Source organism: Tasmannia lanceolata, unplaced genomic scaffold, assembly GCF_043159265.1.
Source record: "Tasmannia lanceolata isolate RefF3 unplaced genomic scaffold, GAP_Taslan_0.1 ptg000003l, whole genome shotgun sequence".
NCBI lineage: Eukaryota > Viridiplantae > Streptophyta > Magnoliopsida > Canellales > Winteraceae > Tasmannia > Tasmannia lanceolata.
This window is the reverse complement of record NW_027518680.1, coordinates 4338004-4362182: the sequence shown is the minus strand read 5'-3', so window position 1 is coordinate 4362182 and position 24179 is coordinate 4338004. Positions and strand designations below refer to the sequence as shown.

At 40.3% G+C, this 24179-nt stretch overlaps 3 protein-coding genes across 3 annotated transcripts; all 3 read right to left on the bottom strand.

Annotated features, from left to right (window-relative positions):
• Nucleotides 1–4945: 4945 nt before the first annotated feature.
• LOC143848412 (uncharacterized) lies at nt 4946–6775 on the bottom strand. The gene is made up of 2 exons (XM_077357358.1): nt 5751–6775; nt 4946–5293 (listed from the first exon to the last, which is right to left on the bottom strand). Exons 1-2 carry the CDS (start codon nt 6510–6512, stop codon nt 5177–5179), a joined length of 879 nt encoding a protein of 292 aa, XP_077213473.1. The 5' UTR covers nt 6513–6775; the 3' UTR covers nt 4946–5176.
• A 4610-nt stretch (nt 6776–11385) lies between these two features.
• On the bottom strand, nt 11386–23303 carry LOC143848386 (5'-adenylylsulfate reductase-like 7). Its single transcript, XM_077357325.1, has 4 exons — nt 23012–23303; nt 12609–12790; nt 12148–12272; nt 11386–12067 (listed from the first exon to the last, which is right to left on the bottom strand). The coding sequence occupies exons 1-4, from the start codon at nt 23174–23176 to the stop codon at nt 11634–11636; spliced, it is 906 nt and encodes a 301-aa protein (XP_077213440.1). The 5' UTR covers nt 23177–23303; the 3' UTR covers nt 11386–11633.
• On the bottom strand, nt 17445–18697 carry LOC143848394 (uncharacterized). The gene is made up of 2 exons (XM_077357337.1): nt 17890–18697; nt 17445–17575 (listed from the first exon to the last, which is right to left on the bottom strand). The coding sequence occupies exons 1-2, from the start codon at nt 18695–18697 to the stop codon at nt 17538–17540; spliced, it is 846 nt and encodes a 281-aa protein (XP_077213452.1). The 3' UTR covers nt 17445–17537.
• Nucleotides 23304–24179: the final 876 nt, after the last annotated feature.

Here is a 24179-nt window from a genome sequence, read left to right as displayed (position 1 = left end):
GCTGCTCTACAGCTTGGCACATGGTTGGTGATGACTTTCAACACTTCCCTTCAGCACCAACTCTCTTTCAATGACTCCAAGCTCCTTCCTAAATTTAGCAAACTTTTTCCAGCATAGGCCCTTCGTTAGAATGTCAGCTAGTTGTGCATATGTGTGAACTGATACGAGAGAGATTTCTTGACGCAAAACCTTCTCTCTGATAAAGTGATAATGAACTTCGATATGTTTTGTCCTAGCATGAAATACAGGATTTTCTGCTAATTTAATTGCACTTTCATTATCATAGTGAATAGTGACCACCCCGCATGTGACTTGATTCAAGTCCTTCATCAACTGTACTAGCCAAACACTCTCTTGAGCTGCCATTGCAGCTGCTCGATATTCAGCTTCAGTTGTAGATAAAGACACTGTTGGTTGCCTTTTGCTACACCATGAAACGGCACCAGACCCTAGGCTAAATACATAGCCTGTTGTTGATCTTCTAGTTGACACATCTCCAGCATAATCTGCATCACAAAACCCAGTTATCTCACATTTCTTCCCTACTACATAGAATATGCCAAGATTCAAGGTTCCTTGAACATACCTTAAGATTCTACGGGCTGCATCAAGGTGTGACCTTCTTGGTTTTTGCATGAATCGACTTATGACACCAACTCCTTGAGCTATGTCAGGTCTAGTTAGAGTTAGATAAATTAAACTCCCCACTAGTTGCCTGTACATAACTGGATCTTCAAGTTCTTCTCCTTGGTCTAGTTGAAGGTTTGCATTTACTTCTACTGGTGTAGCTATTTCATTGCAGTTTGCCATCCCAAACCGTTCAAGCATCCTTCTTGCATAGTTCTGTTGTCCCAAAAATATCCCTTGCTTGGTTCGGTCTACCTCGAGTCCTAAACAGTGATTGAGCTCCCCCAGTTCTTTCATTTGAAAGCGAATTCCAAGATTTGTTCTGATTCTGGTAATTTCTGTAATATCACTTCCTGTGACTATCAAGTCATCAACATAAACAAGGATGATTGAAGTTCTACCATTTGTGATTTTTACAAACAAGCTAGAGTCAGATGGAGCTAGAAGATACCCATTTGCTTGTAAAAATTCAGCAACTTTACCGTACCAGGCTCTTGGAGCTTGTTTCAACCCATATATGGCTTTCCTAAGTTTGCAAACATATTGTGGGTCTCCTTCAAACCCTTTTGGTTGATCCATAAAAATTTCACGATCCACCTCTCAGTGTAAAAACGCATTCTTCACATCTAGTTGCCACATTTTCCATGAATGACTGGCAGCAAGAGAAATGAGGACTCGGACAGTGGTGATCTTGGCAACAGGACTGAAGGTTTAGTCATAGCCATGACCAAACTCTTGAGAAAAGCCTCGAGCTACAAGTCGAGCTTTATACCTCTCAATCGATCCATTTGCTCTCACCTTGACTTTGTACACCCACTTACATGAGATGGGTTTTATTCCACTTGGTCTAGGTACAAGATCCCAAGTTCATTTTGCTTGAGGGCCTGGATTTCTTCAGCCATAGCCTTTTCCCATTCTTCTATTCCTTGAGCTTTTTCAAATGAGGCTGGTTCACTGATCTGAACTTTATCAACTGTTGTGGCAATCCAAGCTGCGGTTAGGACAGAATTAGCGTATCTTGGATTACGCTTTGGAACACGATCTGACCTTCTAGGTTTTGCACTGTCTTCATCAATTTCTGGTTCATTCAACTGAGATGGTCTTTCTTCTTCTGCAGTTCCTTCTTGATGCAAATCGAAATGCCATGGGTTAGAAGGACTAATTTCTTGATTTACCTCATTTAGTGTCTCCTCTTGACACGATTCAACTGATTCTTCACTTATTGGTCCAGGCATAACACTTGAACTCATCTTTTCTTGCAATTCTGCTTCGTGCTCTTTAGTGTCAGGAAGAATTGCATGGTCTCCTGACCACCATGAAGAGGCTTCATCAAATACTACATTTCTTGAGACATGGACACGTTCTGTGATTGGATCTACGCATCTCCAACCGTTCCTTTTTGAATCATATCCGGTAAAAATACATCGGAGAGCTTTCTTCTCAAATTTACTTCGTAAATAGTCAGGCACAAAAACATAACAAACTGATCCAAATACACGTAAATGACTTACATTGGGTTGAATTCCGAACAACTTTTCCATAGGAGAGATAAAGTTGAGCCTTTTTTGAGGAAGACGATTAATGACATATGCTGCTGTGTCCATACATTCTGCCCAAAACTTAGTTGGAACATTTTTGGCGTGCATCATACTTCTACATGCTTCAGTTAAGTGCCTATTCTTCCGTTCTGCTACCCCATTTTGTTGGGGTGTGTGGGGACATGTGAACTGTCTGCGTATCCCATGTTCTTGCATATATAATGTAAACTCCATTGATGAAAATTCACCACCATTGTCGGATCTCAAGCATTTGAGCTTGTATCCAAGTTCGTTTTCTACCTTCTTATGAAACTCCACAAATTTTTTAAATACTTCAAATTTGTCTTTCAAAAAATATATCCAAACATATCTTGAAAAATCATCTATAAAAGTAAGCATGTACCTCTTTTCTCCAATGGATGGTACTTGCACTTTGCCAAAGACATCCGAGTGCACTAGCTCAAGAGGCTCTTTTGCTTGAAATGTGGACTTGGTGTATGGTAGCTGATGAGCCTTCCCATATTGACACCCAGAACATATTATGTCAGGACGAACCTCGAGTTCAGGAAGCCCTTTGACCAGTTGTTTCTTCATCATGGCTTTCAACTTCATGTACCCAACATGGGCAAGACGATAATGCCACAGATCTACAGTATCATTTTTCCGAGTCTTGCTAACATATGCTTCCTGTGCAGGCATCACATATATTGAGTCTACTCGTCTTCCTTCCATGCCAGGCGTTCCAGATATCTGTAGCTCTTTGTATATTTTCACATTATCTGGACCAAATAAGACAAAGTTACCTGAGTTTGTTATTTGAGACACAGACATCAGGTTCTTTTTCATACTTGGAACATGGAAAACATCTTTGAGGAGGATGCTCTCACTGCTACACTTTGGATTGTAAGCAGCATCTCCTATATGAGCAATCGGTAATTTGGCATTATTGGCAGTCACTACCATTCTTTTTCCCGTGTACTCAGCTTTTGTGATAAACTTGTCCTCATCTCCCATCATGTGGTTTGAGCATCCCGAGTCTACTATCCAATCCTTTGCATAGTTGGGTTGGTCTGCTTCCACCGTTTTGGCAGTAAGAGCCATCTTAGCTCTGCCTTCTTCTGGCATCAATGCCTGATTCTCAACAATTGAAACGAGAGCACTCCAGTCATCCTCGCTGTCCACAATCTGTTGAACACCACAAGAATTAGCAGAGTTACCTTCTTCAAATTTTTTCTTTGGTGCACGACAGTCCCTGGCTAAGTGTCCAGGCTTGCCACAATTATAGCAAGCCCACGTCTTCTTTGAATTCCATCCTTGAGATTGTTTCTCTGATTCATCATTCTTGGAAGCTTCCCTTCCTTGAGAACTCACTTGCCATGTTCTTGATTTCTGTTTGTACCCTTTCCTAGTAAACAAAACTTCTTCATTTGCCTTTAGAGACATTCCTGCTATCTGCTTAGCAAGGCTTTCTTGATTTGCCAACAAACTCTCCAATTCGAGCAACGAAGGCTGAACAGGCCATCCTTGGATAGCTGTGATAAAGCCGTTGTATTCTGGTTTCAGGCCACGAATAATTATTCTCCGTTTGCGTGCATTAGTAATATTGGATTCAGCATCAAGCTGAGTGATCTCATTACAAATTCCCTTCACTTTCATAAAGTATTGGGAAATTGTCATGTTATCTTGAGAGATTGATCCGATCTCATTCTCGAGCATCTGTAATCTCGCATCGTTTGATTTGGCAAACAAAGTAACAAACGAATCCCACGCCTACTTCGGAGTCTTGGCCTCATGGATATGATCTATCATATCTTTTTGAATCGTGGCCTTTAGCACAAACATTGCTTTTCCTGCTTTGATCTTCCATTTCCTTAGGGCATCCTGAGCATCGGATGCATTGGTTGGAGGGTTGACATCAGTCCCACTGACGACCTCCCAAAGATCTTGTCCCTGGAGATACGACTCCAGACAGGACTTCCAGTAGTCATAGTTGGAGTTATTCAGCTTCTCGATCCCTCCTACAGAATTAACGAGATCCATGTTTTTCAAGCATACAAACAACACAAATCCTCTTCTTTCTGAAGCAACTCCTTTTTCCCAGAGCGTTGACGCTCTGATACCAATTGAAGAAACTGACATAATTTTACTGAATGCAAAATAGAACTAATTCAATATATTGCATTTTGCATACTTCTCTTTATACAAAGGTCTGCATTTATAGACTATAGTAGTCCCACGATTTACAGCACTTTCTTGGAATTAACAAACAACCTAAACTGACTCCATAAAAATAGAAACAAACAAATCATAAAGTGAAGATAAACTCTCCATGGAAATAGCAACAGAAACAGAGATAAAATCTGATTCTTTATTCAAAGAACTTGACGTGGTAAAGCATGCTGCTCTACAGCTTGGCACATGGTTGGTGATGACTTTCAACAATACCCGGCTCCCAACACTCTTGGGATGCTCTCAATCAACATGTATTGAAATTTGATGCAAAGTGCTTATTGACTAAGTTATTTCTATCTACTTAATAAATGGACAGATAACCTTTTCATGGGTTATACTCATTGATTAAATTCCATTTTCAATAGATTTCTATTATCTTATTTGGCTTCTTAGAATACTATGATCTCATTACATTTCAAGAAGTTTCATTGTTGGCTGCCTAGTGTTATGATGACTAGATAAGCATTTGAGTCTAATACGTTTTTTTGTTAATTTTGCAGATTCTTTATTCCAATTTATAAAAACTTATCACCACTGCAATCTCATCATAACTAAACTGGATCTACAGAGTCAAGTAGATTAATATATCTTACTCTGATACAGCTTCTCTAAATACAAGCACTGATGTACATATCAAGCAATTCCCTCAGTGTGCTCTGCATCGTACTTCATTTTTATGTACAGATGTAAAGGATCTTATACAGATAATAAGAACAAATAATACTAGGGTTTACGATCAATGCCGATCAGAATCAGACCTTCTCAAGCAAATCCTTCGCTTAAAGCCCATCAAAATAACCTCCAAACGTTATCTGTGCTCTTGTGAGAGGAACTCCTTTCATAACAGAAAGCGCCTCATTCAGTCTGGTGGCATGGTGAACCACTTGCTTGATTCTCTGCATCCAACATTAGAAAGCATACATGAAACCACCAATTACGTTAATAACTTAAGCTGTTAGAGTTGGTGTTATTTAATCATTTATACTTCAACGCTCCCCCTCACGTGTGGCCCCTCTTTTGAGTTGGCTACACGCGAATTTTTAATATCAAGGAGTTGTTAGATTTTGAACAAAGGACCTACTGGGAGACAATAGCTCCGATTCCATATGAACAATCAATTACTCCAAAAGTTTATGCTATTAGAGCGGGTGTTATTTGATCATTCATACTTAGCTTAGATACAAAAGCTGAGACATAAAACAATTGAGAAATTTGACATAGGTCTACGGAGATCTTGGTAAGGAATTTGAAGTAATCAAATGGGTGTTGGAAATCCGGGAGAATCGGTTAGTAATATTGAAGATTTTGAATTTGGTATGTAAAATTTTGAGAAATTGAGAAATGGGTTCAAACCTTATCGTCATTGTAGATCTGGAACCTAAGGTTCTGGTTCTGGTTCTGTTGCTTATTCTTTTGGTGGTTACCAAAAATGAATATGCATATAGTAGCAGCAGCCACTCCTACGGAGCAAAGAGCTCCAATTCCAGTCACCCTCCACCCACAAATGTTAAAACCACCACTTTCCCAACAACCCTTTCCTTTGATCTCAGGACCCACGTAGTCCTTCCCAGTCTCTCGCTCAATTTCCCTTTTTGATGACTTATTTTCAAAGTCATCCCCTTTATAGGCCTCTTCTTTTTCTTCAAATTGGATCGGACCCACCTCAATTTGAGGCTTGAGTCCCCTGTTACTGGACCTTGGAGAGTCCATTTTCATGTCGACGAATTCATTCTCCTTCATTTTCTTGAAGAAGACTTGGGAGATTGTATCTTGATCTCCCACTATATTTGGTGCTTTGATCTTTTCCATGATCGCGTGTGGCACTATGAGAACTTCTCCTATTTCTTTCACAAATTCCCCATCTGGGTTCTTTTCTAATCCCAGTTCCAATTGAATTGGCACCGAAATTAGCTGATTCTTACCACTTGGAATGCGTAAATTATCCGGCGTTTGGAGACGATGAAAAGAAGGCGGCGAAGGGCAGATGAAGTAATTTACGTCTGCCATGCCTTTTGGATCAAAAACCTTTTCCTTTGAAAGCAAACACTTTCCATCTTCATGGGATAAATCAAGGAACCCCTTATCAGGAAGGAATTCCCAGTCTTCAAAATCCATCTCAGCTGAATGATTCGGAGCTGAGTAAAATATTGATGTGTTATGCTTCAAAGAGTAGTGTTGAATTATTGGATCAAAGAGGTAGTTTTCATGGGATTTTGGGATCTGTTTTAATTTTGTGTCTTCTTCTTCCTAGAGGGAAGATTGTTGGAGCAAAGAAGAAAATGGTAAGCTTATCCTTCTATAAAGTGACAAATGGAGAGGGATCAATGGACCCACCAATAAGAAGACTCCTTTGTTGGGGGTTCCTAGATATCTCTTTTCTATTTTCTATTTTCTATTGTAGTAATTTAGTATTTACCTTGAAGGGGATTAGCTAGTGTGGTGAGATTGCTTCTTTGGGGTCTTTTTGCTTTGTTGTGAGTTTCAAAGGAGGATTAAAAGAAGAAGAAAAATAAAAGGGATGAGAGCTACAAGCTTACCAAAGAGTTTGATTTTATATTGAAAGTGTCGGTTGCTTGTAGTCCTGGTATGGAATGATGTGAGAGACGGTGTGGAAAGAAAAAGATGAAAGTGAAAGGTTATTGGTTCTTTGCAATTTAGCCCATTTATTGGTCAAAACCATAGAGTCAGTAAAAGATGCTACCTTTTGTACAAAATATGGGATATTATTTCCTTAAATAAAACCTCCCTTGTAAACAACCATAACATCCTGATTATTTCAATAAAATCCCATCTTTTTAATATGCAATAGTTCAGAAGGCAGTCGGCATTTTGGTAATGTCACACATCCCAGCTTGATGCATGCCCATTTGAGGTTCAATGGCTCGGGCTCCTGACTGTCACATGCATGATTTATGAATGGGGATGGGATGTGGGGCCTAACATATGAGACCAAATCTGATATTTTTGCAGTTGATGGGATAGGGTGGGCATTGTGGGTCCTACTCAAATTACTATCCCATCTTTCATTCAATTTTTTATTTTTATTCTCATACAAATTTAATACAAAAATGTAAGCCATGTTCTGGGATTGAACCCCTTGCTCGATTAGAAGGTGTTCAATGGCTCGACCATAGAGATGCATGGCTTGTGTAGTGGTAATGTTGAATACATTACTGGTTTGGAGAGGAAGATAGAGGGGAACCTCATTATGTTTAAGAGGTCAAGATACAAGATTTGAGCAGTATTATGTTTTATAGCTGAGTGCAGCCTCATTGAATAGAAAAATCATATCCAAGTAAGTGATTCTTTGTCTAGGAAGAAATAGGAAAAATTAACAGACGCATCACTAGTAGCCATAGAGAAGAAAAGAAACCCAAGGAGGAAGAGAAGATTTTATCAACTGCTCTTTGTACAAAACCTTGGATGAGCTGTCATTTTAAATATTATTCTAATTCTAGTAATTAAATTCATTAATTTGCCTTTGATCCTAAAATATTACAAGTAAGGGTGCAACTCGGCCTGGGTTGGGTCTAGTTGAGGCCAAACCTAGCCCAACACAAGCCTCGGATCAAGGATGGTCAACCCTAACTCAACTCAACCTGATTTTCCAAATCTCTTAACCCTTAACCCCAATCCACCTAACCTGATTTTCCAAATCAGGTCGGATGGCATACTGAAAAAGCGAAAAAATCCAGGTTTTGTACATGTTGGATTCCATTGAGTCTGTTCTCCCGGGGTTAGAAATCCGTGGATAAGCTGTTTTTGTGATTGGCTACCCTGTTTGGATAATTTTATCTTGAATAAAGTCATGGGGTTGGCTATCGTGCTTGTAAAGCATATATACCATACGTATTGGGGATGTTTTCGGTGTGAATGGAGGATAGCAAAGCCTATTCAAGGATAAAGTACAGTCCCACTTGCTATCCCCATAGAGAACAGCCCCATTTAGCATAAAGTCTTCCCCATCATGTTATTGGGTTCATTAATCTTCTTCCCTCCTAAAAAAAATCTACATTATTCTTCTTCATGTGGCCAAATAATGTATTGGAAAAGGAATTTCCGAACCATTCCCTTGTTCATTTTGAATGTTGAGTATCGATTTTGTGTCCAAAACTGATTATGACTCAAAATTGTGTAGCCTAAGATTTTGTGCAAATAACTTTTATTGGTATCCAAGACCACATTGGAAGCCATTAGGCATTAGCTATATCATTTCTAAAGATACTCGAACTACATTTAACCTCAAAACCAATCCAAAAACTGTAGAAGTGTAGGATGAAGAGCAGAGTGCCAGTAAATGTATCTTTTAAAAGCAATCTCTCCAACAATCTTTTAAAAGAAACATTTTTATTGCCAGTGAGATGAAGACTCCTCCATCTAAAAAATCCATTTTTCAAAACTAATTACACATAAAACATCAAAAAGGCCACTCATAATTACACATAAAAAAAAAAAGGCCACACCCTTTCAACATCGCTCGAGTAAAACAGAGAGTTGCATCACATTATGTCACTACATCAATGGGTAGAGATTTCCCTACATATGAGAAGTTTATAAATGCCTGTGCCTTCCTAAGAAAACCTAATTTTTAGAAAATCAAAATCCCCAAAGGTTCAGAAGTTGAGGACGAGTCGAGTTAGATAGCAAGAAAGTTTAGCCAGAAGATGAAAGACACCTTTCAATAGGGTCTTAAATTCAAATGGTACAGGGACTGTCTCTAGAGATCACATGTATTATCTCTTCCCTTGCTTGTTTTGAGATTCGTTATTAAGGGTATTGTGTCCTTGGTTGTTCTGCCCTTCCTGAGACAGTGTCCTAAGGATTGGGGTGAGGTCATGTTTCTTTCTTGTATTAACTTTCCTAAAAACCCCAATTTTTAGGGAATAGATTGTTGCCATCTATATGTAGCTGCACATTAAACATAAACAAATGTAACGAGGGAAATATGCATCCGGCAAACCAGCATTTGTAAGCATGTTTTGCAACATGAATTTCAGAAATAAATCCCATCATGAATCATACAAACAATGCTCACAAAAATGTTTAAATTGAAGTCCCAAATTTCTAATTTAAGTATATCATTCATCAACCAAAAACCTTACCTCTAGTGATTGAATTTGAGAAGAAATATCTCTTCAACATCCTACAAAAACCAAAGTCAACAAACCATGCAGAGATATTTAGAAATGTGATCAAAGCATGGTTTCACCATTCATATTACAGTGAACACAAAAAGAAAAGAAAAGAAAAGAAAAAATTATCATACTAATCTTACAGATGAAGTATGACATAAAAATGGCCTCTGTACTCTGAATCTGCACCAGAATTCCATGAATCCACAAATCCACAAGCCCATTGAACCTTTGGGAAAAAAGGAAAGTTATTTTAGAGAGAGGAAGGTGTGTGAGTCTAAAACAAAACAAACAGGGAGGATGACAGTGTGAGACATCCATTATCTCTGCCATGTGAAACAATTGTGGCAAATTTGAATCCAGTCCCGCATACAAAAGCCTTACTCGTCAATCTGACTAATATCCTTTAGGGATTCGAAGTTTTATCTATCATAATCAGAGGATGACAATGGTCAATCCCTCACTTGTTCTTTGTGCTTCTAACTACACCGGCAGAGAAATAGAAAAAGAAGAAGCTCAAAATGTCAAAAAATAATTTGAAAGGTTTAGCTTAAAGTTTTCAAGTTATTTGTTGACATGTTGAGCTTCTTCTTCTCCTTCTCTTGTTCTACTTTTCTTCTTCCAGTCTCCCCAACAACAACTATTTGTTAGGTTCAAAATACAAAGCATCCATTGTTTTTATTATAATTATCCATTTGGAAACAATCATTCATTTTTCATTAAGTACAGTTATAGTAACCCTCTATTTTTCATTCAAGTTCAACTAAAAATATCATTAAAGCTCAATGACAAAAACAGAAGAAATGCATTAGACTCTATTTCCTAAAGAAGGCTTAATGTCCCATAAACAGACAGAATTTACTTAACTTAATCTTATATGTGTTCTTACCTAGCTGATTCTTATTCTAATTAATAAAAACTCTTTTTCTAATTAAATATGAACAAACCATCTTTCATTTTCGTATTCTTTGCTGGACTAGTGCAAATAATACGGGATCGGATCTGTCTGGGAAAAAGATCTCTCTCTCTCTCTCTCTCTCTCTCACACACACACACACACACACACACACAAAACAACAGCCGTTTCATGAACTGAGGAATTCTACTTGTGTTTTAATTGTCCACCAGGTCAATGGTCCTGATTATGTACACAAGTAGGGAGCCACTGCTCATCATTACGATGTCACATTGGTTATCTTTCTTCAATACATGGCAATTTTAGTTGGATTAACTATTTCTTTTTGTTTGTTGTGAAGAGATTTCTTGGGATACCTCTAAAAAATGAATTGCATAATCTCCTGTACAAATGGTTTTCAATCTAGTTGAGTGCTATAAATATCTACTTATAAAATGTGTAAAGTTCAGAAAATGCTGGTTTTTTAAGATGAATGGTAAGCTCAGTGTCGCCATTGCAAAAAAATAAGTGAAAGGACGCCCCCATTGGCTGGACGTCACAATACTGTTGGACTTTGTAGCCATTATTAATGCTGTCTAATGACGTCCAGCCAATGGGGCGCCCTTTCACTTAATTTTTGCAAGGGCGCCCTTGAGTCTAGCATTCCTCCTTTAAAAAAAAAACAGAAAATCACTGCTGGAGAAAAACTGAGTTTTGTTCAAGCCGCTGTCGAATTCCCCATTTGGCAATGCAACAATATCCATCCATGCTGTCGAACAAAATAAAACTTCCCTCGATAAAAATGATGTTTTGAATGAACTCTTATCGAACTCTATGTGAGGTACAGATATGTATCCCTGCTTAAACAATCTTCTACAAATAAAACTGATATAAGAACGAAATCACACACATTCATGGGTAGCTCCTCCCCAAGTGAAGAAGCTCCCCAAAAGCCCAGTAATTTAAGGAGAAGATATTCTGAATGCCAAATAATATAATATACAGAAGATGTTCTTAAATTTACATGCTCCCCATATTCCCAAAAAAACTCAAAAGAAAGCGCTTAAGTTCACTAACAGATGGAACAAAGGCAAAAAAAGTCAAAGAAACACTAGAGGAACACAGCTCTCTATCCACGCAAGAAGCTCCATGCTCTTCCTATTCCTGTTTTCTGGTACAAGAGATTTTTTGAGGCAATGAGTGTTTGAATCATGAGTCCAATGAGGCCGCCGATCTTGTCGAAGAAGACTCACCCAAGGAGACGGAGGCCAGTGATGCCCAGACGCGGGCATTCTTGGCCCCATTTTGGAAGTTCCTTGTCTTGCAGAGCCTTAGTTTGTTCCATACTCTATTCATATCAATAACATGAAGAACACGCTCCAACAGCTGACTTGTCTCCACAAAGAAACCCAAGTTCAGGTGCCAAACATATAACAAAACCCAAACAGCTTTAAGGCGAGAGAGTATCTTAGGGAAGAAGTAGATGATGAACACTTTCAAACAGAGAAATAGTAAAGAAAATGCTAGATAGGGTTCCCTTGTAAACATTTCCCTTGGAGAACCGTCCCACAGACAAAGCAGTTTCTCACTCCCCAATCTGCTAGATTGATCCTCCTTGGTGAAATATTGAACCGGATCAAAACCTGTATTGGAAAAATAATCAAAGTTGTTGTGACACTTAAATTAGATAATGCAAGATGAGTTCATTGTTTCAGAAAGATACCTGTAACTTTTTTATAGAAGTGTATGAGAGAGCTAAGATCTTTTGAACCATGATGGTGAACTCTTGATGTCCGGTTTGCTATCATTATAGAGGGCAAACTGTGAACTCCATATTTTGAAAATATGCTGAAATTGTGAAAAGGGAAACATGTGAATAGTTTGTTATACAGTCAATAAAATATTAAGGGCCTCTTTGGATACCACCAAAATTGGTCCACATTTGCAAATCAGGTTAGTTAAATCTTATTTGAATACGGGTATTATATGCAAATAAGATTACATACATATAAGATTACAGGAATGCTAAAATGAAGGTTGCCTTGCAAAAACTCAGCCACAAGGGCACCCCAATGGATCCACACCACCCAACCACATTTATAATGGCATTAAAAAGGCAAAATTAAATGAATAATAAATGTGGTTAGTGACGTGGGTAGAGAAGAGAAGCTTGATCATCCTCACACTGGCATGACTGAAGATTCTTCGACCTTCAAGTGTGTAATTTGAGGGAACATAGAACTGAGACCTTCAAAGGTAGATTGAGCCCTGTGCGAGAACGGGCACCAGGAAGCATAGAACAGTATTGAGGTATAAGCGTTCCTCTGGTCGGACCTCAAAGCTCTGTCAAGAAACTTTCCATCCACCTTCAAAGAGAAACAAGGTCAGATTTTTTTTTTTTTCGGTTCCCCATAACTAGCAACAATGAACAAGTAATAACAAGACTAAAAACTAAAAACTACAACTACTGTTCAGTTCCTAGGCAAACAAAAAACCTCATTTCAGTAAAGATTAGTGATTGATAGAGTTTTATCTTGAATGCAAGCATTGAAGCAGACAGGCTTAAAATGACTCACTGACAGCACATTTCATCCTGAGGAGTGGATATTAATAAGAGGGTTGTCACGGTAAACTTGGAAAAGCTGGCCATCCAGATACTGGAAACAAAATTCAGCACAGAAACATGGTGTTTAAAAACAAAGTCCAAAAAAAACATGGTGCAACAGGTCAACTTGAAAAGAATTGCTAATAGGTGTGTCATAGGTAATGTCGGGGAGGAACCCATGGATTACCTTTTCTTCTATTGTGGTGCCGTTTGTGCATAGCAATCCTCAAGTGTTCCAGCATATATTGGGTGTCTCCGGCTAAGAGTACTGATTTTTTTGCCAGTTGGGCTCTCTCAATTTTACAGATAATGATCCCGTGTGCAGTTTGGAGGATTCTTTGGTCAAAAAGAAACAAGAGAACCTTTGCTGACCACACAGTTTCGGTTTGGCACTTAATTGTAGATCTCTCTTGCCTAGGATTGTTCTGTGAAAAAAAAATTGGGGCTTTCAATGGGTGATAATGATATCATTCGCAATTGAGAGACCTTCTGTTTTCCCTTTCTTCAGCAAAAATTGTCACTAAAGGGACAACTCCGCTCCCAAATGTCTTTTAAGTTAAATTCTGATGGTTGAAGTGGATAACACCGAATGTGTGTATGCGGCAGGAGATTAGTAGAAGACTGATGTTCATCTATTAGTGGTTGGTGATGCCGTTAGGACTTTGTAACGCATTGAGTACTTCATACATCTCATGAACCAAGTTTTCTGTCCATTCCTTTCATGGTTCTTTGATGATGTTTTGGTTTTTATTGATAATTGATGAACATGCTAAATGTTCGCATATGATTTTCGATTTATTACAAGAGAAAAATTGTATTTAAATCTCAAAAGGTGCGCTTCTTGCTGATAAGGTAGAGTTTTTGGGTCATCTTTTATCGCTCAAGAGCAACAAAGTAAACAAATCAAAACTGCAGGCTATTGTAAATTGCCCCACCAACTACACACCCAGTCTCTAAGTTTATACGGGCTAACTATTTTCTATCGAATATTCATTAGGAATTTCAACTTATAGGTAGCTCCATCACAGACTGCATGAAATCCGAAGACTTCACGCAGACACCCACTTGCAGAAAAGTTTCAAGCTAGTCAAAGAGAAGATGATTCGAGCCCCCGTACTTACAGATGCAATGCAGGGTACACCAGAAGCCGATGCAAATGTGAAAACACAAGTCAGTACCAAATAGGCAAAAAGTGATCCATTAGGATAAGCTTCTAACAAGGATTCCTTGAGAATAACTCAAAGGTTCGGGTGGCATTTCAGTGCTAACAGTGAGCTAATCCCGTGCTCGGGTCAGAACTGGAGCTAGATGGCAAACGTAAATTCTCAACTAACCGACCATTACTAGACTGTAGTATGGATAAACAAAATGGAAGTTTTACCTCTGATTTATCTTTACTAATCTTGCATCCCGCAAACATTTAATGAGCTAAAGTAAATTCCAGAGATCCATCATGTTAGACGGAAGTTTAGACAGAGAAAATAAAATGAGTTAGGGTTATCTCTCCCTGACTCATATCTTTATACTAAAACATAAATGACTCATATCTTTATACTAAAACATAAAGGAATGTACAAAGTCCTAAATGCCCTTAGGCAAGTTACATATTCCAACACTCCCCCTCAAGCTGGAATGTAGATATCATACATTCCTAGCTTGTTACATGTATCATTCAATTTTGACTTATTTAAGGACTTTGTAAACATATCAGCTAATTGGTCCCCTGACCGAGTAAACACAGTGCAAATCTCTCTTTTCTGGATTCTTTGACGGATAAAATGACAATCCACTTCAATATACTTGGTGCGCTCATGGAAGACTGGATTGTTGGCAATGTATATTGCAGCTTTGTTGTCGCAACAAAGCTGCGAAGGAGAAGATGAAATGAAGCCAATTTCAGAAAGAAGTGAACGTAGCCAAATAAGTTCTGTGCTTGTCTGTGCCATTGCCCTGTATTCAGCCTCTGCACTGGACTTAGCTATAACATCATGCTTCTTACTCTTCCGTGAAACAAGATTGCCACCTACAAATGTACAATACCCAGTGGTGGACCGTTTATCTGCCAGGGATCCAGCCCAATCTGAATCAGAGAAGCCTTCAACTTTCATATGGCCATGTCTTTTGAACATCAATCCCTTCCCTGGAGCCCCTTTCAAATACTTAAGAATCTGTGTCACCGCAGCCCAGTGAGAAGTACGTGGAGAGCTCATATACTGACTGACAACTCCAACAGCATATAAAATATCTGGCCGAGTAACCGTGAGATATATAAGTTTACCGACAAGCCTGCGATACCTACCAGGATCCTCCAACAACTCTCCTTCTTTTGAAACGAGTTTCACATTAGGATCCATGGGTGCATAAGCTGGTTTAACTCCAAGATTGCCTGTTTCTTTTAGCAAGTCCAAGACATACTTTCTCTATGATAGGAACAAGCCTCTAGAGGAACGAGCAACCTCTATCCCCAAGAAATACCTGAGCTGACCCAAATCCTTAGTAGAGAATTCCTTTTGCAAGAAGGTTTTCAAACATTGTATACCTTGTGAATTGCTCCCTGTGATGATTATGTCATCCACATAAACTATCAACAAAATACACCCAGCTGAAGAGTGATAACTGAAGACTGAGTGATCCACTGCGCATTGTTTCATACCAAAGCGCATGACTGCCTCATTGAATCTCCCAAACCACGCACGCGGAGATTGTTTGAGGCCATATAGTGATTTGCGTAGGCGACACACGTAGGAGGAAGTCTCCCCCTGAGCAACAAACCCTGGTGGTTGCTCCATATACACCTCCTCAGTTAGGTCGCCATGGAGGAAGGCATTCTTCACATCCAGCTGATGAAGGGGCCAGCTATGATTAACAGCAAGAGACAGGAACACACGGACAGAGGGAATTTTCGCAACGGGACTGAATGTCTCAGTGTAGTCAACACCAAAAGTCTGAGTGTATCCTTTCGCGACTAACCGTGCTTTTAAGCGCTCGACAGTACCATCAGGGAGGTATTTGATGGAGAAAACCCACCGACAACCAACAGGACGGGCACCAGCGGGTAGGGAAACCAGATCCCATATATCATTACTATGAAGAGCGCCCATTTCTAGGTTCATAGCATCACGCCAGCCAGGATGGTCAAGAGCCTCAGCCACTGACTGTGGTAAAGAGATAAAAGACAATGAGGAAACAAAGCTCTGGAAGGTACTGGTGAGCTTATCATAAGCAATAAAATTCGAAATAGGATGTGCAGTGGAACGGGATCTCGTACGAGATGCAATAGGAGAATCAGAAACAACAGAGGAAGGCGGAAGAGAAGATACCTGAGAGCGGGAGAGAGGGATCATCGGCTCAGAAGATGATTGTGCGAGAGGAGGTAGAAGAGACCTATCTGTAACTTGGCGCCGCTGATACTGCTGTGTGATTTTAGGTGGAGCTGGCTTCTCCAACGTGGCAGAAGAAGTAGAAGCTGCAGAAGCTGGCCGCACGGAAATAGGAGATGATGGAAGAGAAGCAGGTAGATCTGGTAAGGGAAGCGAGACCTCGGACTCGAGAGAAGGGGTGAAAGATGCCGCGCCATGTTGGAAGAATGTCTCAGACTCAAAGAACGTAACATCGGCTGAGACAAACCAGCGACGCGGACGAGGGCTATAGCAACGATAGCCTTTCTGCGTACGGGAATACCCCAGAAAGACACAACGCTCAGACCGGGGATCGAGTTTGTCACGGCCAGGTCCAAGGTGATTAACTAAACAAACGCATCCAAATACACAAGGTGTCAGAGGAAACTGTTCCCTACTAGGAGATAAAATCTCGAAAGAAGAGGCACCCTCTAAGACAGAGGAAGGAAGGCGATTTGCTAAGAAACACGTCGTGAGAAGGGCATCACTCCAGTATGCCTTAGGAACACTCATCTGAAAAAGAAGAGTGCGACCTACTTCAAGCAAATAACGAAGTTTCCTCTCAGCAACACCATTCTGTTGAGAGGTGTACGCACATGAAGACTGATGTAAAATCCCATGTTGGGAGAGATAGGATTGAAAGCCATTAGTATCAGAAAAATATTCTCTAGCATTGTCAGTACGAAGACATTTAATATTGCAATTATATTGATTCTTAATTTCAGAATGAAATGTGCGAAAAGCAAAGAACACGTCGGATCGACTCTTAAGTAAATATAACCAGGTCATGGGTGAGAAGTCATCAATAAACACAATAAAATACCGAAAGCCAGTACTAGACGCGACCTTAGAGGGTCCCCATACATCAGAATGGACTAATTCAAATGGCTAGACACTCGACTAATGATCCGGGACGGAAACGACACACGACGGTGCTTCCCGAGTTCACAGGACTCGCACTAAAAACTAGAAAAAGGTTCGGGAACCAGAGAAGTCTGCTGCAGCCGCTGAAGTGAAGGATGCCCCAGGCGACAATGCCACTGAAATGTATCCACAGAGCTATGTAAGACAGTAGGTGGCCGGCAGTCAAGACGATAGAGTCCATCTACCTCACGACCCGTTCCAATCGTCTTCCCAGTCGAGAGATCCTGAAACAAACAGTAAGATGGGAAAAATGAGACAGAACAATGAAGAGATTTAGTAATTTGGCTAACTGAAAGTAAACTAAATGGTGATTTTGGGACACATAAAACAGAAGATAAGGTAAGAGCAGGATGAGGGGAGATATGACCAACACCAGTGATAGGTGTAGTGGACCTATCAGCAAGGGTGATAGACTGAGAGGGAGATGAGAAAGAGCGAAAAGAATGAAGCTGAGAAGAGTTACGAGTCAGGTGATTGGATGCCCCAGAGTCAATGATCCATGACCCTGAGCTAGATAAAAGGGTAGTGGGTGAACTACCTGGCTGGGCGAAACCTGCAGAGGGAGGACGAGAACTGAGCCGCAGACGCTGGAACTCCTCATAATCGGCACGGGATAATGTATAAGTGGAATCAGCTGGTGCAGGAACAGAAGCAGAGGGAGCGCAATCTGAAACCGAAGCAGTAGTAGCACCCATGTGAGCCGAGCGTGCCTGACGAAGCTCGGGATGCAGGGTATAGCAATGGTCAATATAATGTCCCTCGCGCTGACAGTGAGTGCAAAAAGAACGGTCACGACCACCACCACGGCCGGTACGACCACGGCCATGACCAGAGGAGGCTCCACCACGAGGCGGGCGAGTACTGCCATTATAGGTCGCGAAAGCAGAACCATCAATAGGAACAGATATCACTGGATCACCAGAAGAGCACTGCTGGACGAGGGAGTAAACCTCAGTAAGGGAAGGAATAGCGCCAGAACCGATAATCTGCTGTCGAAGATGCATGTACGCTGGACCCAAACTCTCAAGGTACTGCACAACACGGATCTGATCCCTCTGACGGGCAGCCTCTGTGAGATCCGTGGTAAGTGGCATGTAAACATCAAGCTGCTGACAGAGGCCAACGAATTGGCTGTAATGGGTGGCAAGAGGAAGATCATCACGGCGGAAATGCACCCACTCAGAATAGGTAGAGCAGATCCGACTAATGTTTGCCACGCCAAAGTAAAGAAGAGTAACCTGATCCCATATCCGTTTCGCAGTAGGCAGAAGCATCAAGGGCCCAGAGACGTGAAGGGCCATACTCTGCCACAGAAGGGTACAAACAAGAGCATCCTCCTGTCCCATCGATCAAAGGTGGGATCCGTAGTAGGAGGAGGATCACGACGAATGACGTGGGCTTTCCCACGGGCAATAAGATACTTCTCGACGGCTGCTTTCCAAGTAACATAGTTTGCCCCATCCAACTTAACAGTAGTGATATGTGGGAATGATCCATCCACAGAGAGAGATGATGACGAAGAAGACGCCAAAGAGGGTGTCATACGAACACCAGGAGCCCCTCCTGTGGAAGGATTGTCAAGCACCTCCTCCATAACAAGCAAGAACCAAACCAAGACGAATAACAGGAGATAACAGAATAGGTGGGCAAACTAGGATAGGCCAAGAAAGTTAGATGTGGCTCCAAGAATGACGGGCATCGACGAAGCTCGACAAGAGGGAAGCCATGAGACACAAAGGGGAGCCGCAAAGACAAACAAGAATCAAAGTAGGGTAAGAGATGAAGATGTAACACATAATAACAGGGAGAAAAGAGTGGTAGGGTTTACCAAGGGATGAAAGGAAGAGGCGGAAAAATGATGTGGGTTGAAAAACTTGGGGTGTGAGGCTTACCAGCAAGCCTAGGAATTGGGGGCTGGAAAAAAAAAATTTCTGGTGCGAGGCGAAACACAGCCCTGGAAACTTATTTCCGGGAAAGTGATTTTGTGGTGGTGGGGGGGGGGGGGGGGGGGTGCAAATCCTCGTTCTTGGAAAATAATTTCCGCCCTGGGTAGAAAATGTGTGTGGGGTTGCTAGCCTGCTGCCTTCGGCTCGGACAGAACGACTCCTCCTCGGGAGGAAAAAGATGGCGTGCCGGTCTGCCTCCGATGAAACTTGGCCCGGAGTTGGGTTTCGCGGCGGGGGGGGGTGACGGAGAAGATGGAGGCTGATAGAGAACCCTAGGGATCAGAAAACCCTAAGGCTCTAGGCTCTGATACCATGTTAGACGAAAGTTTAGACAGAGAAAATAAAATGAGTTAGGGTTATCTCCCCCTGACTCATATCTTTATACTAAAATATAAAGGAATGTACAAAGTCCTAAATGCCCTTAGGCAAGTTACATATTCCAACACATCACAATTAACAATTCAATGCAAGTAGAGCATAGTAACTGGCAACAAGCTTCAGGAGTTTAAAATCCTCTAAATTGGATAAATCCATGTGTATTAGCTTCTAGGATTTGTAATATGATAAATTCTAAGAGTTTCACAAGGCTTCAATCAAACAACATGCCAAGGTTAAGAACAACACTTATTTATAAAGTGCTCTCAGTTATGTATGGGTCACGACCATCTCCAAATCAAATGCGGATTCCGTAACAACTATTAATCGCATTTTTGTCCACCATAATGACGACTTTAAAACTTTAGTTTTAAAAGGCTTTCAGGACCAATTGGTTAAACACGTTAACAAATTAGGTTTCAGACAAATTCTGCAGAGTAAAAGGCAAGTGGACATATCATCAAAACTTTAAAGAATTTGAATGATTCAGAGCCACTTTTGAAGCTTCTTCACGATGGAATAAGATGCAGAGCAAAGTCTCTGTTTCTGAAATCTTTTCCAAACAGATCTACAGTGGTAGTTACAAATGCTTAAGAACTGATGGATTCAAAGTTTATTCTCATGATTTTGTGATTTTGCAAACTTTTAGCAAAGGAAAACCACTCAGAAGCTACTATTGAGATGAGATAGCCAAATCTCATGTGGCTTTCGGTTTCTTGTTAACTCCTCACACAAATCAATGAATTTACAATCCACACAATGATAATGAACCAAGTAAACTTACCAAAGAAGAGATCAGCAACTGATCGCTTCAATTTCCCAGCTAAAATTTCACAAATTCCAAGTTCAATTCCCCATAACTTGCAATCTTCTGAGACACCAATTGCAGCTTCTTTCTTTTGTGATAATCTCCAAACAAATTGAATGAACTAGGCAAGGGAATGCCTGGATGCTCCAAGATCAATAAAAATCCTTGCTAAACAAGGAAGAAAATAAGATAAGGAGAAAGGAAGTTGGAAATTCAAGCTCAAGATCTTCCTCCATTAGATGAAATTTTCAAATAGAAACCCTCTTTTGCAAGAGGCTCCCTCCAAAATGGAAAATTAGCTACCAAACTTAATTTTCTAATTTCAAATTCCAGATCTAGTTACATTTGGTGGGAAATTGCCCTTTTATAGGCTTCTCTAAAATGGAAATGGCATATATGCCCCAACTAATTGTACATGACTGAAAAACCAAGAATAAGTCATCAAAATAACCCAACTATCCCTATTGTAAGAAAAAGACCAAAAAAAAGGACATGGAACGATGAGCAAATGACTAGGCTACCCCTACCATGCAAGCAAAAGACCACTAAAGCAAAGGGAAAAATTAAACAAACCCTAAGCTAATGAGCCAACAATACGCACGGTGTAGAGATTCCCAGGGGATGCTCCTGCATCACTTACCTTACCCAATTTCAACAATGTGTTTCAAGTGGAGTGTGATGCCTCGCTCGTAGGCATTGGTGCAGTCTTAAACCAAGAGGAACACCCAATTGCTTGCTTTAGAAAGAAGTAGAATGATGCCGTCATCAAGTATTTGACCTGCAATGTGGAGTGCAGATTCTCGTAGGCCTTGAACTACAAATGTTCAAAGATATTTTAGATGTGTTGAGTGTTGTGGAGTGTAGATTCTCTCATATCCACAGAGAAGGTAGTGTGGATGAAGATCAGCTCACAATTTTTGGTGTTACAATTACCGGTTTGATGGTGTGGCATAAATTGCCAGTTCTGCAGTTTTTTGTGCCTTTTTCGATCTTTTTGTTTCTTGCAGTGTTTGTGTCCATTATTGATTTTGTTTTCTGTTGCGTGTTTGTGTCGTTGCTCTCCTTGTTTTGGGTTCTGGGGCCTTTGCCTTCTGTTTTTTTTTTTTGAGATTCTCCCTTTTTCAAAAAATTAAAAAAAAAAAACCACCCACCTCTCTTCCAAAAAGAAAAAGAAATAGCTACCGCTGAGGAGAGAAATTAGAAGCGAGCCCTTACATGAATTCCTTAAATTGCATACAATAGCCTTTCTCTTCTATCTTCATTATCTTTTTCTTTTCGTTTCTGATAAAGGAGGTGGTGGTTGGGAGAGGCGGGGACGCCTTTGTCATCTCATGATTCATCCCACCATCTTAGCATACGCTAATCTCCAAAGGTATGAAGCAGTACGGTCAACTTTACTGAATGTAGAAGCAAGTGCACAAAAAGCATTCCCTGTCCAACACTAAGTTGAAAACTCTATACCAGAATCCATAGCAACACAAGGCTTTCCAAATCTATCGTAGAAATCTATGCACCATTTTCATAGAGAATGTTCTGCTTCCAACTATCCAAAGACTTTAGCTTCAATGGCACTAGCACCATCCTCCGAAGAGGAAAGAAAACAAAAATAAGCCTCTTTGGAACTACTATGAACCCATTTCTTGGAAACCCTTCTATTCCACTTAAGCAAAAGTATGATGTCAAGCTAATTTTGTCACAGTTTTTGGATGAGGCAGCAAATATAATGTTGACATTTGCTTCCATGCCTCAGAGGAACACAAACAACCTAATTCCAGCCTTAAGAACATTGAAAGAGTGAAGCTCCTCAGACGAACAAAAGCAACCTGGGCATCACTATGAGACACTATTTTCTGAAGGGATTTTGTCTGTGAAGCAGGAACGCAAACATAGCATGACTTATAATAACAGATTTGAATGCAATCAGTCCAAGAAGCCGCACAAATCGAGCCCAACTAGCTGGCAAACAAAGAGATCCAAATCACCAAAAATCTCAAGGATTCAGAAGACCATCTTAACATATGTGTAATTCCACAAAGTCTAATTCAAATCTTCTATGGAAAGATACAGAGACTTTTACAAGATAAAATAGCATAATTCAAACATAAGAAATGCATGAAATGTATGGTATCCATACAAACAAATTACCCAAATTTTCCTTCGAAAAGGTAACAAAAATAACATCTGTATTTCGGTGGACATCCTAGGATGAATTTCAAAGCAAGGAAATCAAAACCCTAATTTACAAATAGAAATTCCTAAAGGGAATAAATCTGATAATTACTCCTCTAACAAACCCAGAAACAAAATTTCAAAATGCTTCACCACGTACATCAAATCAATCATAAAACCCAAAAAAAAAAAAAAATCCCCTCTCAATAAGACGCTGATTTCATTCATCAAAAGGCAAAAAGGAAATCAATTGTCCGTAATAACATCCTGAATTCTCAAACCAGAGCAAAATTTCCAACAAACCAAGATCGAGAATTAAGAAATCAAAAAGAAATAACCCAACAGAAAGCGAAAAATCTTGCCTTGGAAGGTGAGGAGGGTGTGATCGAGAGAGGGCATTGAGATTGAAAGGCGTTGAGAAAGAGTACGGAATCAAGAGGGCAAGAAAAGGATGCTGAGGCGAATCCAAGCACGGAAATGAAAACAGAGATACAGAGAAGGTGGTGCAAAGCTAAGGAAGCTGCCATTGAATTGAAGAGACAAAGGGGTGAAAATGGGAAAAAGACCACCTCTTCTTTTTTTTCCCTCTCTCCTCTGCCACCAGACTACCTTTCTCAGCTCAGACTGCTATTATCCATAAAATAACAATATGCCCTCTGCCTTATCTCTAAATGGCGAAAAATACCGTAACTTTTTCACCCCCAGTAGGATTATCATGATTTGACAGCAAAAAGCGTGCCACAATTCGTTATAAAGGTGGGGTGCATAATCCTACAGGGGGGTAAAATTCAGGATTATGATATACTCAAGCAAGCATCCTTGGCTCCAACCAATAGGAAGCCCGCACCAAGAAAAGAGGTTTTCATTATTCTTTTCTAAATAATAAGATTTCAATATAAGGTTGTGCTACTATTTTAGGTACTCTCATTCCCCCTGAAATCCACAGAATCTACTCTCCCGCATTCTACTAGCTCTTTACATAGCAACCAAATGACAGTTGGAAAATCTACTTAAAAGTCTACTTAAAGACCACTTACACTACTGTTTTACCAGTAGACCACTTAGATCACAACTCCATGGGGACTAGACCTGGCAAACGCTACCCGTGCCCGCAGGTCAACCCAACCCACCAGCAAATTCCTGGGTACGGGTCGGGCTTTTAGTAACCTGTCAAAACCGAACCGCAGGTGACCAACCAGCAAAAACACGGGTCGGATCGGGTCAACCTGCGGGTATCCTTGGGTTTTTTGTATTTTTTTTAACATTTTTATTTTAAAAGAGAAAAGGAGATCAAGGGCCATTTCTCTTTACTCTCTCGTTTAGTTAGGGTTTGAAAGTTGAGAGAAATCAAGAAAAGAACAGAGCAGCTGAAGCTTGAATAAGCTCGAAACTGTTTTCCTTCTTCCAAGCTTCTGCTCTTAGACCTTAGATCTACCCTCATTTCCAGGATTTGTCCCTTCTGCTCTTAGACCTTAGATCTACCCTCATTTCCAAGATTTGTACATTCTCACATATCTAAACCTTAGATCT